Source organism: Lacerta agilis, chromosome 2 (genome assembly GCF_009819535.1).
Source record: "Lacerta agilis isolate rLacAgi1 chromosome 2, rLacAgi1.pri, whole genome shotgun sequence".
NCBI lineage: Eukaryota > Metazoa > Chordata > Lepidosauria > Squamata > Lacertidae > Lacerta > Lacerta agilis.
The window spans coordinates 66,974,587-66,990,232 of NC_046313.1; the positions used below are offsets into that span (position 1 = coordinate 66,974,587).

The 15,646-nt window shown below is 43.4% G+C and overlaps 1 protein-coding gene across 1 annotated transcript in view; it reads right to left on the bottom strand.

Moving 5' to 3' along the window:
• The window catches only part of CAMKV (CaM kinase like vesicle associated), a 60,164-nt gene that overhangs the window by 9,471 nt on the left and 35,047 nt on the right, over positions 1-15,646 (bottom strand). Inside the window, exons 2-3 of the mRNA XM_033140569.1 lie at positions 2,989-3,097; positions 1,015-1,146 (exon numbers count right to left, since the gene is read on the bottom strand). Coding sequence (XP_032996460.1) covers positions 1,015-1,146; positions 2,989-3,083 — 227 coding nt within the window. The 5' untranslated portion in view covers positions 3,084-3,097. The remainder of the gene's footprint in view (positions 1-1,014; positions 1,147-2,988; positions 3,098-15,646) is intronic.

Here is a 15,646-nt window from a genome sequence, read left to right on the forward strand (position 1 = left end):
TCCCGCGTCCCCAATTCTGACTGCAGTGACGACAGGGCCCACTAAAGGCAAGGTTGCTTGGAAGGAAGTCTATCCCTCATTCTGATAAAGGTTCCCTATCACTCATACAGAGTGACATGCAAAGTTTGTCATTTGCAGAGCAGAGCTATTGAAAGCAATAAACTTAAGTTATTGGGCTTCAGTGGGCAAGAGTCACCTAATGAACCCCATTAGCGGAAGCCCTGCACAAGGGCTCTTGCTTATGCAATGGGACTTGCCCCCCACTCCCTGGCTCGGGGTGTGTGTGTGTGTGTCAGAAGAAGCCTCAGGACAGTGGGGGGGGGGAGGGAGGTTCATTCTATCTGGCAAGCTGATATTCCTGCACAGATGGAGCTTTTGTAATAGTGTGATATTGAATTCCACCCAGTGAGTTTATGCTAACACTGTATGTCACCTATAGGCAGGATAAACTATCTGGCACATGATCTGGGATCAGATGTGCCTGTGTACAATGCCAATAGTTTTTTTTTAAAGAGCTATTAACACTGTGTAGAGATGAGCTTTCAAATAGGAATAGGCGTTCTGCTGTTTCTTGTTTTTGCTGTGAGTTGTGTTGTGCTTCCTTGCCAGCTTTGCTCTTGTCGTGGCACTAGTAGAGCTTGTTTGTTTTCTCTGCCCAAACATCTGACTGGTATTTAATCTTTAAGGTGCTTTTACATTTATTTTATTTTTTACATTTAAGAACCTATTTCAAGAATTGGCTTTGTGACTCCATTTGAGGACCCTGCTTTGAGGAAGGGAGAGTGAGGAATGTGGCTTTGCATTTGATGCACGGGCTGGCCAAACAGTGCTGTGCACATCCAGTTCCTCCTGAAAATATTGTTCAATGCCTAGGTCAATGTAGGAGCCATTCTAGAGAATTAGAGAAAGTCAGGATAGTTTCTTGCTGCAGCGGATGTGGACACACTATGGTTATCTACCAAAACTAGTAAAAAGATAGCAACACATCAATCAGTGTGGACATTCACAACTCACATTTTCAGGATGATGATCTCATTCTTTGCTGCCTTCCGCACTTTGCGCCCATCTCTTTTCAGAAACTTCTTGCATGTGTAGAGCTTCCCTGTTGATTTCTCCTTGGCACGGAATATCTCACAGAACTCCTCTCTGGCGAAAGAAAACACCCACCTTCAGATTTAAGCAGTCCATGCCCAGCAGCTGGAGCAGCCCAAGAGGGACTATGTATACCTTAACTTCATGAGTCACTCACCCTCTCAAGAGCGATGTATACATCCATCTACCATATTGTCTAACAGATGCATGCCAAATTCAAGCACCCTATCCCAGGTCCCACCAAAATGTGATTGCTCTTGGAGAAGTCCAGGCATGGGGTAGGGGTAGGAAGAAAGCTAAGGAGGAGCAACTGTCCTATAAGCCTGTGCTAACATAAGAAATTGTGAGCTTGGACAAATGGTTCACACTACTTCCTTTCATGTTCAGTGGAGGAACCTTTTACTGAATCAGGCCCATTGGCCCATGGAGCTTTGTATGCTCTATGCTAACTGATAGCTGCTCTCCCGGGTTTCATACAGGGTTCCCTGCCAGTACGACTAGGAGACACCAGGGGTTGAACCCGGGACCTTCTGCATGCAAAGCAGTTGCTGTGTCACTGAGCTACAGCCCTTCCCATCCATGGCTGGTTGATGTGAGGCCGCTAGAGTTTCTTGATGCACCAGGACCAGGTCTTCTCAGAATTGGGTTGTTTGGCAATGCAGCCCAAAGAGGGTGGTAAACTCCATCTAAGGCTAAATACTGGCACTAGACCTAAAGCCAAGAAGTACCTGGGGGGAAGTTGAAAAGAACCTTGAAGAGAGATTGCAAGCTTTTTAGTACCCAAATATGTTGGCCCTGGATAATATCTTCTGAAAAAAAGTATGTGAGCTGCAAGCCAGGAAATCCCTAGTTCAAATCTCAACTTAAATTCACCATGAGGCTAGTAGCCTCATGTTTATAATGCGTGCACATCAACAAGAGCAGGATCGCATCAACAAGCTCTACCCCTGCCATATGCACGTACATTTGCCTACATGTGTATAAATTTATAAACTGCACACGTAGAAATTTGTACAAGTGGCAGGGGATAAACACAGTCTCAACTTCTGTGTATGAGTCTGCATCCATAGGTACCTCAAAAATGTACAAAAATATGCGACTAGGGCTTGCCACTGTGATTCCACTCCCTCCTAAACACGTTAGTTGTATGCATGTGGGATTGTGTGAGCAGCCCATATGCCTTTTCAACATGAGTCCTCACCTCCTGGTCTGCAATGGTGGTTATTGGCTTAATCCACAAAGCCTAACCAGCAGAACTATGTGCTGTCTAAGACGGAAAATTACTATTACTGTGTGCGCTAAGTGACCCATTACAGGAGACATGGGTGGCCACTGAATATAGCCCTCTCTCTCAATATTGTTTGGCTGTACTTAATGCGTAGTGCAAGCTCAACTTCTTGTGAGTTTTCCTATTCCCCACCAGCAACAAAGATGTGGGGCAGGAGAGAGGGGAGAACGTGATGTGGGGAGCTGCCTTGGTCAGCAATCCTACGTCTGCAATAAGCAGCAGTTTAGATACCTGTTTGTTGAATTCTATTAACAAAAAAGAACCCTTTCAGTTTCCATGTTCACTTAAGCTCCAAAATGCCAGTGAATTGCTGCTGTTCAGGGCTACGGCCTTAACAGACAAATTATTTAGGTAATATGGATATGGTATGGTATATCTTACATTGTGGTTCATTCAAGTTTTACCACTCCTGTGGACCTGGATGGCTCTTAGTGGCAGGGAGCAGACCTAAGTCTCAGCTTTGTCTGTTGACTGCAATTGACACATGGAGTCGTTGCAACGGAAACTACCATTTCACATGACAAGTACCCAACTGGCAACCAATGCCATTTGTACAGGATGCATAGAGTTGGAAGGAGCTTTGAAAGCAAGGAGAAGCAAAGACTTACGTTTTGATGACCTGCCCTAGGTCATATCTGTCAGTCACCTCCGATGGCTGGTTATAATCCTTCTTATCGCCCAGGGTAACGCATCCAAACGGCATTGCCAAGTTTGGTGCTGAAATAATAAAAAGCTTTAGGTCATCACCCTTGGATTCAGGTAGTTTCAGGCATAGAGATCAGGGATATTTGAAGGTCCACCAGCCACTGAGCCACAGAGCAGCAGTGCATTGACAACTTGCCTGGGTGGATATCTGGTAAAACAATGATTTCACTTTCATTATAACCAAGTCGATGGGGAAGCCACAATCAAGGAACCATCACCTACTTGGGTCAGAATAAGGGACTTCAGTCACTCAGGTGCAGTTGCAATATCCACTATGAGCTGCTATTTGCTCATCCATTTTAGCCAGTCATTTCAAACACTTTTTCTGGCTATGTTAGAGCCAGACTTGATATGCCATTGGAGTTCTGTGAATGGGATATCCTGTTTGTTTGTTTTTAAGTTGAAAGCAGTGGTGGGAGGTCTCTCTTTAAAACAGGGCCACAATGCGGAAGGATTTTAACCTTTTCACCTGTATCATCTTTTCTGCCAATTAAAATTCTGCCATCTTGTCCTCCACTTATTTTCTGTGTGGCTGCCCCAATCCCAACAGATTAGTGACATACTAAAATGATGCCCTTTAAAATGTATTGTGGAAGGGCAGATTATTGTTCCGTTTCTGTTCTTATTTTTATTACGTATTTTGTGTTTTTATATTGTAGTTGGATGTTGTAAACTGCCCTGAGATCTACGGGTACAGGGCACTATACAAATCTAATAAATCAAAATAAAAAATAAAAGAAATACTATTATTATTCTAATTATTACTAGCTCCATATATGCAAAAGTTTATGTAATGATATGCAATTGAGCTGGATATGCATATATAGATAAGGAAAATATATGGCTTTTTGTCACAGGAGTAATAATAATAATAATAATAATAATAATAAATTGTACACCACCCATCTGACTTCCTAATACATGACTGCCTTCAGATGTCTTCTAAAGGTTGTAAAGTTTGCAATTATTCTGTATATGAGCCTCATAAAAACACTATAGCTCATAATAACGCACATAACCCATTTCAAAAGATCTTCGACAGGAATGCATTTTAGAGTTTTGCAATCCATGCTTCATATTCCATATGCTGATAGTGAAATATGTGTCAATGACCACCCTGTAGCCCAGTACTGGCAAAAATGGCAATTCATAAAAACAAATTCTGTAGTTTAAAATGGTACAGAACCTGAACAATTATTACGAAACAGTGTGGAATCCATATACCAAAGATTAATGTTGGTAGTTGCCATGGGAGTCGTGTGTCCCCCCTATTAGAAACACCTCCCACCTTTAAAAACAAAACAAAACACGTCTTTCTGTAATTGGCCAAGAGCCACAAAAATATTCCACGAAGAGAAACCATATGACAGATTCATATGTCTGATGATCCTCTGCATCTATGATAGTCGATCAGCCTAGCTAAATTGGCTCTTCTCCATTAAACAAATGTTAATAGACACATATAGTACCGGTAGATTCACCTTCTTTATTAGAGGCAGAAAACTAGTCTCATCCCCCCCCCCAAAAAAAACACCACTACAGAGAAGGATTTAGGAATACTCCAGCATGCAGGTGCTACCTACTCACAGAAAGGCTCACCTTAAATTGAGTATTGCATTGCTTTAGATTTAGTCCCGCTTTTCTCACAGGTGAGAATTGCCATGGACCCTACCTTCATAATATTGCTCAAAAAAGACTCGTGGAAGCTCAGATGAAAGACTGCAGTAGAGGACGAGCGGCTACTTTCTGTTTTGCCCGTAGTCCTTTAGGTCAAAGCTAATGGGCTGAATCCATCACACATATGATGGAACCCTGCTGCCACTCGCAGTTTCTCAGCATGTGTTTATTTGTCACAAGTGGTAATGTGCATACGACTTTCCTACATGGAAGTAATATTCATCCATGTGTGGAGCAGCCCTGAATAAAAATGTTTCGCAAGCATCCTGCACAAATATATATGAATGCTGGGGGGGGGGCAGCTGCTGCCCCTCCCATCTGTGGTGTCATAGGCCACCTCTTGTGTGTGAATCTAGAGATTCTGGAGATACAGCTTGACAAAAATAAAAATAAAAATGAAGCACAAGATAATATACCCAGGTCAATGCTGGGATTACTCATCAGGCAGCTCCTTGCCTTTGGGTTGTCACACAGTGATAGTGACAGGTGTATCATTAACGCATCTCCAGCAAGTGTAATTAGCCAGCAGTGCATTGAACTACAGTGCAATGAGCTCAGAGCAGAAACCCCAATGATCACGCTCCTATCCATCACAAATTGAGAACTGCCACACTCAGTTTCCTTCTTTTTTAAAAAAAGCTCTCAGTTCTGAAAGTGTACCGAAATCACACGATCCTCACAAAACAAAACAAAACAAAACAAAAGCAAAACAAAAGCAAAATAAAAAATAAAACTTTCTTTCGACTACAGCAGACCAACATGGCTACCTACCTGTAACTAAAACAAAAGCAAACCTTTTCTCGCCCTCCCAATGGCATAGAAATGCCGAAAAATCCAATTCTTAACATGCTCAGCCAAGCAAAATCAATCAGGCTCCCCACCGTGCTGACAATCTCGATACCGCATTCATACTTGTAACTTTTGGCAGAACTGGTAGAAAAAGAGGGGGAAAGGGATTGGTGGAGGTGCCTGTAATCCAAAGGTTTATCACAATCCCCAGGTTCTCCATCTCAAATAACTGCAGTAGTGACTGACATCCCACAAAGTGATGCTGCTCAAAGCTCAAGTTATCTTTCAGAATGTGTTGCCTTCTGCACCTCGTAAGCTATGAAATGGGGTGGTGCTTTCATGAGGGAGAGAATACAGTTTCCAGGTAGGTTTTGAGCCTACCCACAATACCAGAAGCAAACATGTAAGTATTGGGGAAATGAGGGTCCCAAACCAGGATCAAACTGTGGTGTGGACTCCTGATTTGATTGTAAGGTATGGTTTGTGCAAACCATGGTTTGCCACATTCAGATGAAATGGCAAACTGTGGTTTTCTGTCAATAAGAAGCAGAAGCATATAAACTATTCACATACATGAAGGAGGAGGGAGTACATATGACTGAAGGTTCTTAATGGTTCTTAATGACAAATCATTACTTTGACATGACTTCTGAATGTAGCCAGGGAGTGGCGGCTGGGCAAGAACACTGACCACTTTCCTCCCCACCAGGCAGTCATAGGGCAATGAGAGGACTTTGCTTACTCTCCACATTGTCACACAGCCAAATGTGATTGGCTATGTGGTGCTGTGATATCCTCATCTTAGCTGTGTGATCCAGGATTGGTTGGGCTTACACAAGCACCGAGCAAGCACTAAAATGCATGAAAAAAATGAAGGTGGGTTTTGTTTTGTTTTTGTGCACACTTTCTTTCCCCTAACCCTTAGCATGATACTTTATGGCTTACACTCTTCCCCACAAATGACAACTCAGACGGTGGATACCAAAGCGCTTGCTTTTTATTTTTGATCGGGAGACCCCTGCATCCAAAGCAGATGTAACAGTATGACGAAACAGCACTCTGCTGTTACTGGAAACCTTCCATCAAAATCCTTGAGTTGATGCCTCTCTGTTTTGGTGGAATTTGCACAACTGAAAAACGAAAGGGGGTGGTGGTGGTGTCTGTAGCAGGAATCTTCAAACTTGACTATCCCAAGAGCTCATTTCTCCCTGCAATGCAGTGTTTCTCACTTTAAGGTAGGGTGGGGGAAGTCTTGGCCAAACATTGTTGATTTTGATTTTCACCAGTCCCAGCTGGCATGAGCAATGTCCAGGGATGATGGAAGCTTCTGAAGCAGGAAAGGCCCTTGTCTCTTGCCCTGTTTCTCTTGCAATGAAAACTGAAGCAATTAGTTAAAGGGGTCCAGGGTGGTGTCGGAGATTGCCACTTCCTTCTCTAAGCTGCCATTCTTTAATTCCACAGTACAAGCGGATGGATCACAGGCTGCAGAAAGCTATGCAGATGGCTCACGCCTAAAGGCCTGCATGCAGAGGTATTGTGGCACAATGGCAATGAGAACCGGATGTGAACCAGTATGTCCCTCCATCAAAACTGAGTCATGAGGTAGACGTTGGAAAGCCACTATCAGCCTCATCAGCCCCTCCCCTGCAATATGGGGACCATGATACTGACCTACCTTATGCAAGGCTGATGTGGGAATTCATTAACTCCACTTCAATGCTATATTATGCAATACTGGCCCAGTTTTCTACTCAGGAAGCCTGGCAACCGTAGTGAGACTCCATATATGTAAGGTACACAGCTATATGGGACCTATGACCACCTCTTCTAATGTGGAGGCTGAGTGAGCTCCCACCGATTGCTACCACCACTGAGTTTGGGCTGTGTATTGGGATTGTGTCTTGCAGTGTCTGTTCCACACGAGAAAAGAGGTTAAAAAATAGGTTCTTTAATTTGTACTCTTCTGTGAGGCATAATTGGGCTGCAGTCTCAATACTGGCCAGCATCCGCTCAGTGGGGATAACTATGAATTTTATGACCCATCTCACCCAACAGCTCAAAAGGAAGGTGAATTGGAAGAAGGATGGCGACAGTTGGGAGAAAAGTTTACTTATATATTTACCAAACTTACATCCTGCCTTCCTCCAAGGTGTTGAAAGTGCAGAGTGCATGGTTCTCCCTTATTAATTTTATCCTCAGAACAATCCTGTGAGGTTGGTTAGGCTGAGAGTTGGGCTGAAAGTCAGCAGCTGGCCAAGGTCAGCAAGTGAGTTTCATGGCTCTCAGGGAGGATTTGAATCTGGGTCTCCCTGGTGTACGTCCACTATGCCACACTGAGAGCGAGCCTAGCATCTTGCTCTGAAAAATACGTTGTGGGCTAAGTTAGCGATTAACTACTGCTCATTGTTTCTGCTTGTAGTTATTGTGGCATTTGTACAGCCTCCCCCAAACCTGGGTCCCTAGACATTGTTGGATTACTGCTAAACATGGACTGCAGCATGACCTATGATTGGGGATGATGAAAGCTGAAGATCAAAAACATCTGGTGACACAAAGTTGCGGAAGACTGTTTTAGTATTTGTGCTTTCAGAGCACATCTTTGATTGCTTACTGTTTATTTGATTGCTTGTCTGTTGCCTAATCTTGCTGTGTTTGTTTTATATCCTTAGCTGCCTTGGGGACTCGTGGGTGAATATGTGGGACAGAAGCATTTTTAATAACGCAAACAACATGAAATAAATAATGCTAAGCATGATAGACTCCTGGACACTGAACTGGGACATGAACCATTACACAAAATGCTCATTTATATAGGTATGATTTGTGCCACAGCTCCAGCTTTGGCTTCTGTTTACAGAGCCTGGAATATATGAAATGGGAATAGACAGAAGTGCTGACATCCCAATCTAGAATTAAGTACTGTGTGGAGAGCTCTCTTCAGCTGATTTCTCAATATTCAGCACGAAGGCTACTAGCTGAATGAGCTAACTGCCCCCAGTGAAAAATATTGCAAAATAGATTAAACTTTTGCAACAGGTGTTTGAGCTCAGATGGCCCTTGCACTCTTTTGCTGTGCATTTCTTACCGCCAAGAGAGAAAGATGTATGTGTGACCAGTCAGCCAGGGTTGCTAGCTCCTACTGGCTTGCAAAAGAACACTTTTCAAGGGACAGGGATGGATAAGAGAATGGATAAACCACACACTAAAAGTTAATATTGATGGGCATGGGAAAGGATGTGTACTTGAATCTCCTCCTTGCTTAAGAACTTGCAGTGTTTGTGTTGCACCAGAGGCCCCCACTCCATCCTCTCATCCCAGCCTTAGAGGATTTAAAGGTAAGGTAAAGGACCCCTGGACGGTTAAGTCCAGTCAAAGGCGAATGGGGTTGCGGCGCTCATCTCGCTTTCAGGCCAAGGAAGCAGGCATTTGTCCACAGACAGCTTTCCGGCTCATGTGGCCAGCATGACTAAACCGCTTCTGGTACAACGGAACACCGTGACAGAAGCCAGAGCACACGGAAATGCTGTTTACCTTCCCGCCACAGTGGTACCTATTTATCTACTTGCACTGGTATGCCTTTGAACTGCTAGGTTGGCAGGAGCTGAGACAGAGCAATGGGAGCTCACTCTGTTGCGGGGATTCAAACTGTCAACCTTCTGATCGGCAAGCCCAAGAGGCTCAGTGCTTTAGACCACAGCGCTATAAATCCCTAGAGGATTTATAGGGACTTGATTCACAGGGTTGTCGCAGGGATTGCAAACCTTTTTGCACATGCCTGTTATGCATTGCATTATTGTCTGCTGTGGCGCCAGTGAGCATGTGAGCCACGGCCTTCTGTGTTGTGGGGCCCAAACATTGAAACATAGGGGCACAGAAAGCTGCTTACACTGAGTCAGACCCGTGGATCCATCTAGCTCAGTACTGCCTACACTGACTGGCAGCAGCTCTCCAGGGTTTCAGGCAGGTATCTCCCAGCACTACCTGGGGTTGATTGAACCTGGGGTTTCCTGCATGCAAGGCAAATGTTTTGCTACGGAGCTTTCCCAAACTCCCTCCCTCCTTTTAGAGCTGTGATTGGCTCCCTCATTCTCCTCCAAGGAAATGGTGAGGATCGGGCTTTTAATAACAAGGGTTTCATTTTGTTATTCTGGTGCCTATGCTATGTATTTTTTTGTCTTTTAAATACATTTGGGTTTTTGTTTTTTTACTCTTTGATCCTGTTGCTGTAGGTATATTTCATTATTTATACTGTAGGCAGACATTTTGTATGCTACTTTGGGGGCCTTTTGGTCCAAAGATGGCATGCAGTCAAATTTTACCCCACCTTACTTTATCGCTCAAGTAGCAAAGAAACAAAAGCAGCAACAAATGCCAGCAAAGGAGATTGGCATAGCTCACAGTGACTCACGCAAGTCACATTGTGAAATCCATGGTGGTTGCTAACCAGGCAATTATTTGCTGCGACATAAGGCCAAGGTACTTGCTACATGCAGTCATGCGTTACTCTCCCTGGACTTTAAAATTTTATTTTTAAGAACAACACACAAATAAATTACTGGAGCCTGCAATTAGGAATACAAGGAGCTGCGGAGACAGACCGTAAGGAGCTGCAGAGACAGACCACTGGTCCATCTCATTCAGTACTGTCTGGACTGACGGGCAGCAGATCTCCAGAAATTTATGCAGGGTCCTCCTCCATCTCTACCTGGAGATGCTGGGGATTGAACACAGAGGGCGTACTTTTTACCTTTTACTTTCTGCATGACAAGCAGGTGCTCTAGCACCGAGCTATGGCCTTTCCCTATGTTGACACTGGGGAGGAGATACTTAGCCCTTTCCTTGCCTGCTATTTTTTCTGTAAAAAAACTGTTCCAACCAATTGCTTTTCTGCCCACTTTAGAAAATACAGGAAAAACAGCCATAAAGAGGAGAGATTTTGAGCAGAAGGTTGTCCATAGGAGAATGGGTTAAACGTCCTAACCACTTTGTGCTGAAAGTGACAGCTTCCCATGGCATTCTGTATTTTCCATTAAAAAAAAACCACAAAGCAAGAGCTAGGGAAAATCACACACAAATGTACACAATATTTAATCTGGCACCTAGAAGAGTGACTTCAGGCAGAGCCCAGGAGTGGAAAGGACTCTTGGCCACCAGAGGTCGCTGCAATGCAAATTATTGGCCACGTTATATGTACCGGTATGTGTTTCATGTGTGCTTGCCTGGCTAGGGAATAAAGGAGATTTGTTGCCATCTGGGTCCACCTTTGGGGAACTGGAGAACTGTGAAAAAAGGATTGAAACAATCACTTTTACATGCAAAACCCAGAGAGGCACGTGGCCACTTTTGATTGGAGTGTGGAGGAGCAGTGAGAAACAGTGTCTACATAACAGGAAACCACATCTCTACTTAAGGGGGTGGTGATGATAAGTATTATACCAGATGTAAAAAAATACATTAATATACATAGACCAGTATTCGTGAAGCCTGAGAAGCTTTCCAGAAAGGATCACATTGGACATAGAAACATTATGCAGGCCACTGCAAGCATATAAAGTTGTATGCGGGGAAATTAGAACCAAAATAATAAAACATTTACAACCCTCGAAGCAACAGCCAAAGATTGCATATTCGGTGCTGGCAATTCTGGGCAGCACACAGCATCCATCTGCAAGAAATATCCCAATGAAATATGGTAAAAATCCAGTTTTCTGAATAACCATTGAAGCTCCAGCTCCTCAAATATTTATTTATAAGCTACCTTGCCTTCACACACACACACACACACCCCAGCTAGAGGGAGAATATGAGCAAAGTTTCAGTAGAGTGTTCTGTAGAGACAAAAAATAATACTGAATATTTTCTGCTCTTCAGTAATACGGAATTTTAAACTTCTTGTAATCTTGAGCAGTTTTTCCCAGCTAGCTGCACCCACCAATCCATCTCAATCTCCTGTTCTAACTAGCATGAGGTCACCACAGCCATAGCTAGTGGTTCCTGTAAACTCCAGCTTCAGCCTACAATAATTGTTTTTTGTGTCTATGTGTGGTGTGGTGTGTCATTTCCCTCTGCCCTTTACATAGCTGTGCCACTGGCAAGCCTGACCCTATGGTTGCTAAGCCTTCTTTCTCTACTGGAGAATACTTCTTGACACTGGGCTGCATCTAACAATGTTGCTCTGCGCACGACAGACTTCTGCTTCCACAATGGAACTTCTCTTCCCTCCCCTCCCCTCTGAAAATGCGGGATCCCCATCACGAAAGTTGTTGACATCCCTCCACTGTGCTGTGATCCAGATCTAAACTGGCCCCCGCCGAGTGGCTCCTTTCTGGATAAGACAGCTAGAACTGCAGTCATGAAACTCTGCCTATTTGGCCATAAGTGACCTAAAATATATTACTGTATAAAACTGGTTTTAACTTTACAAACAGAATCATTGTGTCAGGTAGGACCTCCTAGGCCACCTAGTCCAACTCTCTGCTGGCTGCAGGAGATCCAGAACAGAGCATCTCCAACAGATAGTTCTTCAGCATCTGCTTAAAACACCCCAGCAAGAGAGAGCCCGCCACCATCCCTCCAGGTTTAAAGAGAATGTATATTGTGTCATGAAAATGTAGATGTTGTGGCATCCTTTTCTGTATTAGACACTGGCTGAAAGAGATAAACTAGCTGGGGCACAAATGGCCAGTTCTCACTGCAAAGATTTGAGATGTAGAAGTTGTCAGGATGTCCTACTCATGAGTAGGAGCCTGGCAGAGACACATGCCCGACTGGTATGTTCCCTCCCTCCTGGGCGATCGTTCGGGAGCTTCAAAAGCATTCCTTAGCCTGAACATCACAGCGACTGATGCCAGAAGACATCAGCACACTTAGGGATCTGCAGAGGTTTGCACAGGTGCATAACAGAACTCACCAACTCAGCATTTTGGCTAATCTACTTTATTTACATATAAAGATACATGGAGCACTGCAACATGACTCCCTCTCTCCCTAGCATCAGCAGCAAAGAGAAAGAATAAAGGACAATAGTCCCACTTCAGGGAACACAGTAAGACAAACATCCTGTCTTCGTCACATCCCATTCCCGTGGAATCAAAACACACACCCAGTCATGTGATAGACAACAAACCCATGATTGCACACAGGGAATGAATCTCCAACAGTAGTTAAGACTAAGGTCTGAGAGACAAGGGCTCAAATCCCTACTCAGCCGTGAAGCTCACTGGGTGACCGTGGGCCAGTCACTGCCTCTCAGTCTAACCTACCTCACAGGGTTGTTGTAGGGATTAAATAGGGATTAAATGAGGGGGAGAACTTTGTACACCGCCTTGAACTCCTTGGAGAAAAGGTGGGATATAAATGCAATAAAATAAATAGAGATTAAGACGGTGCCCCAAAATCTGTGTGGTACTTGCTCTTTACAGAACAGTCATTAATGACCTGGAAAAAGGAACGAACAATCGAAGTGTCTAAATTTCCAAATGATGCTAAATTATTCAACATAGTTAAGTCTAAAGCAGGCTGTGAGGATTTACAGAAGGATCTGTTGAGAGAAAGGGCAAGGAAATGGCAGATGAAATTAAACGTTGGTAAATGTAAAGTGACGCATGCTAAGAAGAATTAAAGCCCAATGGTACTTCCACTTTACTGCGTCCAGAATTGGCAACCAGCATTCGAGGAGGAGATCTTGAGACAGCTAGAGATGGGACTATCAAAAAGGCAAACTGTGCTAAAGGGGATTAATATCTTCATATTAGAAAATAATGAAGCATCCGGTCTCAGAAAGGATAAAACTCTGAAAGGCAGCAGCTAAGATGTTATAATACAGGCATAGTAAAATAATGTATGGGTTGAGGAGAGACAATAAAGAAAGTGTATTTACTAATTTACAAATGAACCACAAACAGAATACAACTCATTCTTGTAACTTATTAGCATTCAGGAAAGCTACGTAATGGCTAACAGTATGTAGGTTTCAAAGAGACATAGCAAAGTTGGTGGAACCCAACAAGGAATGGGATTCTTTGTTGGTGCCTTGTCTCCTGGAAAATAGGACATTGACTGTTGCCAGAGATATTCTGCTGGGCTAGATGAACTACTTATTGTCCATGGGGGTATTTCTACATCATGAGCCTATTTCAGCTTTATACTGCCATAGCTTTCTGAGAAGTGCAGTTTGGTGAGGGTGCTAAGGTTTCAGACAAAACGAGGGCCTCATTTGGGGCCGATGAGGGGAGTCATGAGGGCTGGTTATAGAGGCCTGGCCCCCCCAGCCTAAGGGTCCTCCTGCCTACACTTAGGGGAAGCACATTCCAGATGTTGGGGTCATCACAGAGGAGACCTTGTGGCTCTGCCTTTGCAAATCTCTCTACTGTGTAAACTGGGACATGGAACAATGGCTCTTTTCCAGAGGAATACCTAGGGTCCATTGCAGCCTTGGCAAGGAGCTGTATTGGCACCCCCCCCCCCAAATCACTTTGCCTCAATAGCCAGATTAGAAATGAACATATTGGCCTGAATATAAACCACACCTTTAAAATTGGAGGTGGGGAAAACAAATATAAGCCGCTCCATTCCTCCTCACTGCTCCTGGCTGCATACTGGGGGGGGGGGGAGCTGTGCTGTGTTGCCGGCAGCCTTTCCCTTTCCTCGCTCTCTCCCTTTCCGGCCTTGGGGGAGAGGATGGGGGACTACGCACAGGGTGGGCACCCCTTTGCTGTGCTCCTGGCGCTGTATGCCCCACGCTCCTGGCTGCATACAGTGAGGTCCCAAATATAAGCACATGAACTTTTCACGGTCGGAATTTGGGAAGCTGAAATTATGCTAATTTTGGTCTAGTAACAGAACAAAATGGCAAAACATTTTTCTCCCTGGTCAATGAGCCCATAAAAATATTATATAAAATGTATCTGGATGAACCACCACAATTTCAGTGATCCAAATGGCAGTGGTGTGCATAGCCCAGAGTCTGCTGAACCAAGATTTGGAAAAGAACCTAAGAGTCCTGATGAATCAGACCAGAGGTCCATCCAGCACAGCACTGTCTTGTCCACAACCAGATCTCACATGCTACAAGAAGATGCCTGTGGGAAGGCTACAAATAGGGCAGGAAGGCCATAATATCTATCTCCTGTTGTTGTTCCTGGAACATACTTCTAAACTAAAGTATGTTCCAGGAACAACAACAAAGGTGAGTTAATAGTGCAGGGGACATGATAGAAGGGTACAAGATTGCACATGGGAAAAGCGCATAGGGATAAGTTCCCATTTCTCTCTCTCTCTCTCTCTCTCTCTCTCTCTCTCTATATATATATATATAAATAAAAATAATTTTTATTGAATAATTTTGTTTTACAAGGAAAAACAACTTAGTCCAACCATTGACAAGTATAATTACAAAGTACAATTTCATACAAAATAAAATTACATACAATAATGTTTTATGTTTTGATCTCACATTCTTATTTAATCCCGTGTCCCATGAAATACAGAAAGCACTAGCAAATAAATAAAAAATAAAATACAACTAGATTTTTTTCCCATTTCCTCTTCACAAATTTAACTTATATATCCGCATATCTGACTTCCTGTAAAATCCTTTTGCATCTACTCTTCTTAATGTTGAATGTTTCCAGAACAGTAGGCCTTCGTATATTTACTCTCCAATACATTCATAGAATGTTGTACCTCCATAATTTTTTCAACTCTTTATCCTTCCTTTTACAGGTGGGTAGCCGTGTTGGTCTGCCATAGTCAAAACAAAATCGAAAATTCTTTCCAGTAGCACCTTAGAGACCAACTGAGTTTGTTCCTGGTATGAGCTTTCGTGTGCATGCACACTTCTTCAGATACCTGAAGAAGAAGTGTGCATGCACACGAAAGCTCATACCAGGAACAAACTCAGTTGGTCTCTAAGGTGCTACTGGAAAGAATTTTCGATTTTGTTTTATCCTTCCTTTGTCACTCAAAAGCTGGCATGGATACAAAACCTTTATTATATTTTATTATACATATCTCCTATATATATATCCCATTTCCCCCGCAAAATTTTGCTTAGTATTTCCTTTAAGGTTGTTGGTTAAGAGGGCCATCTCAGCA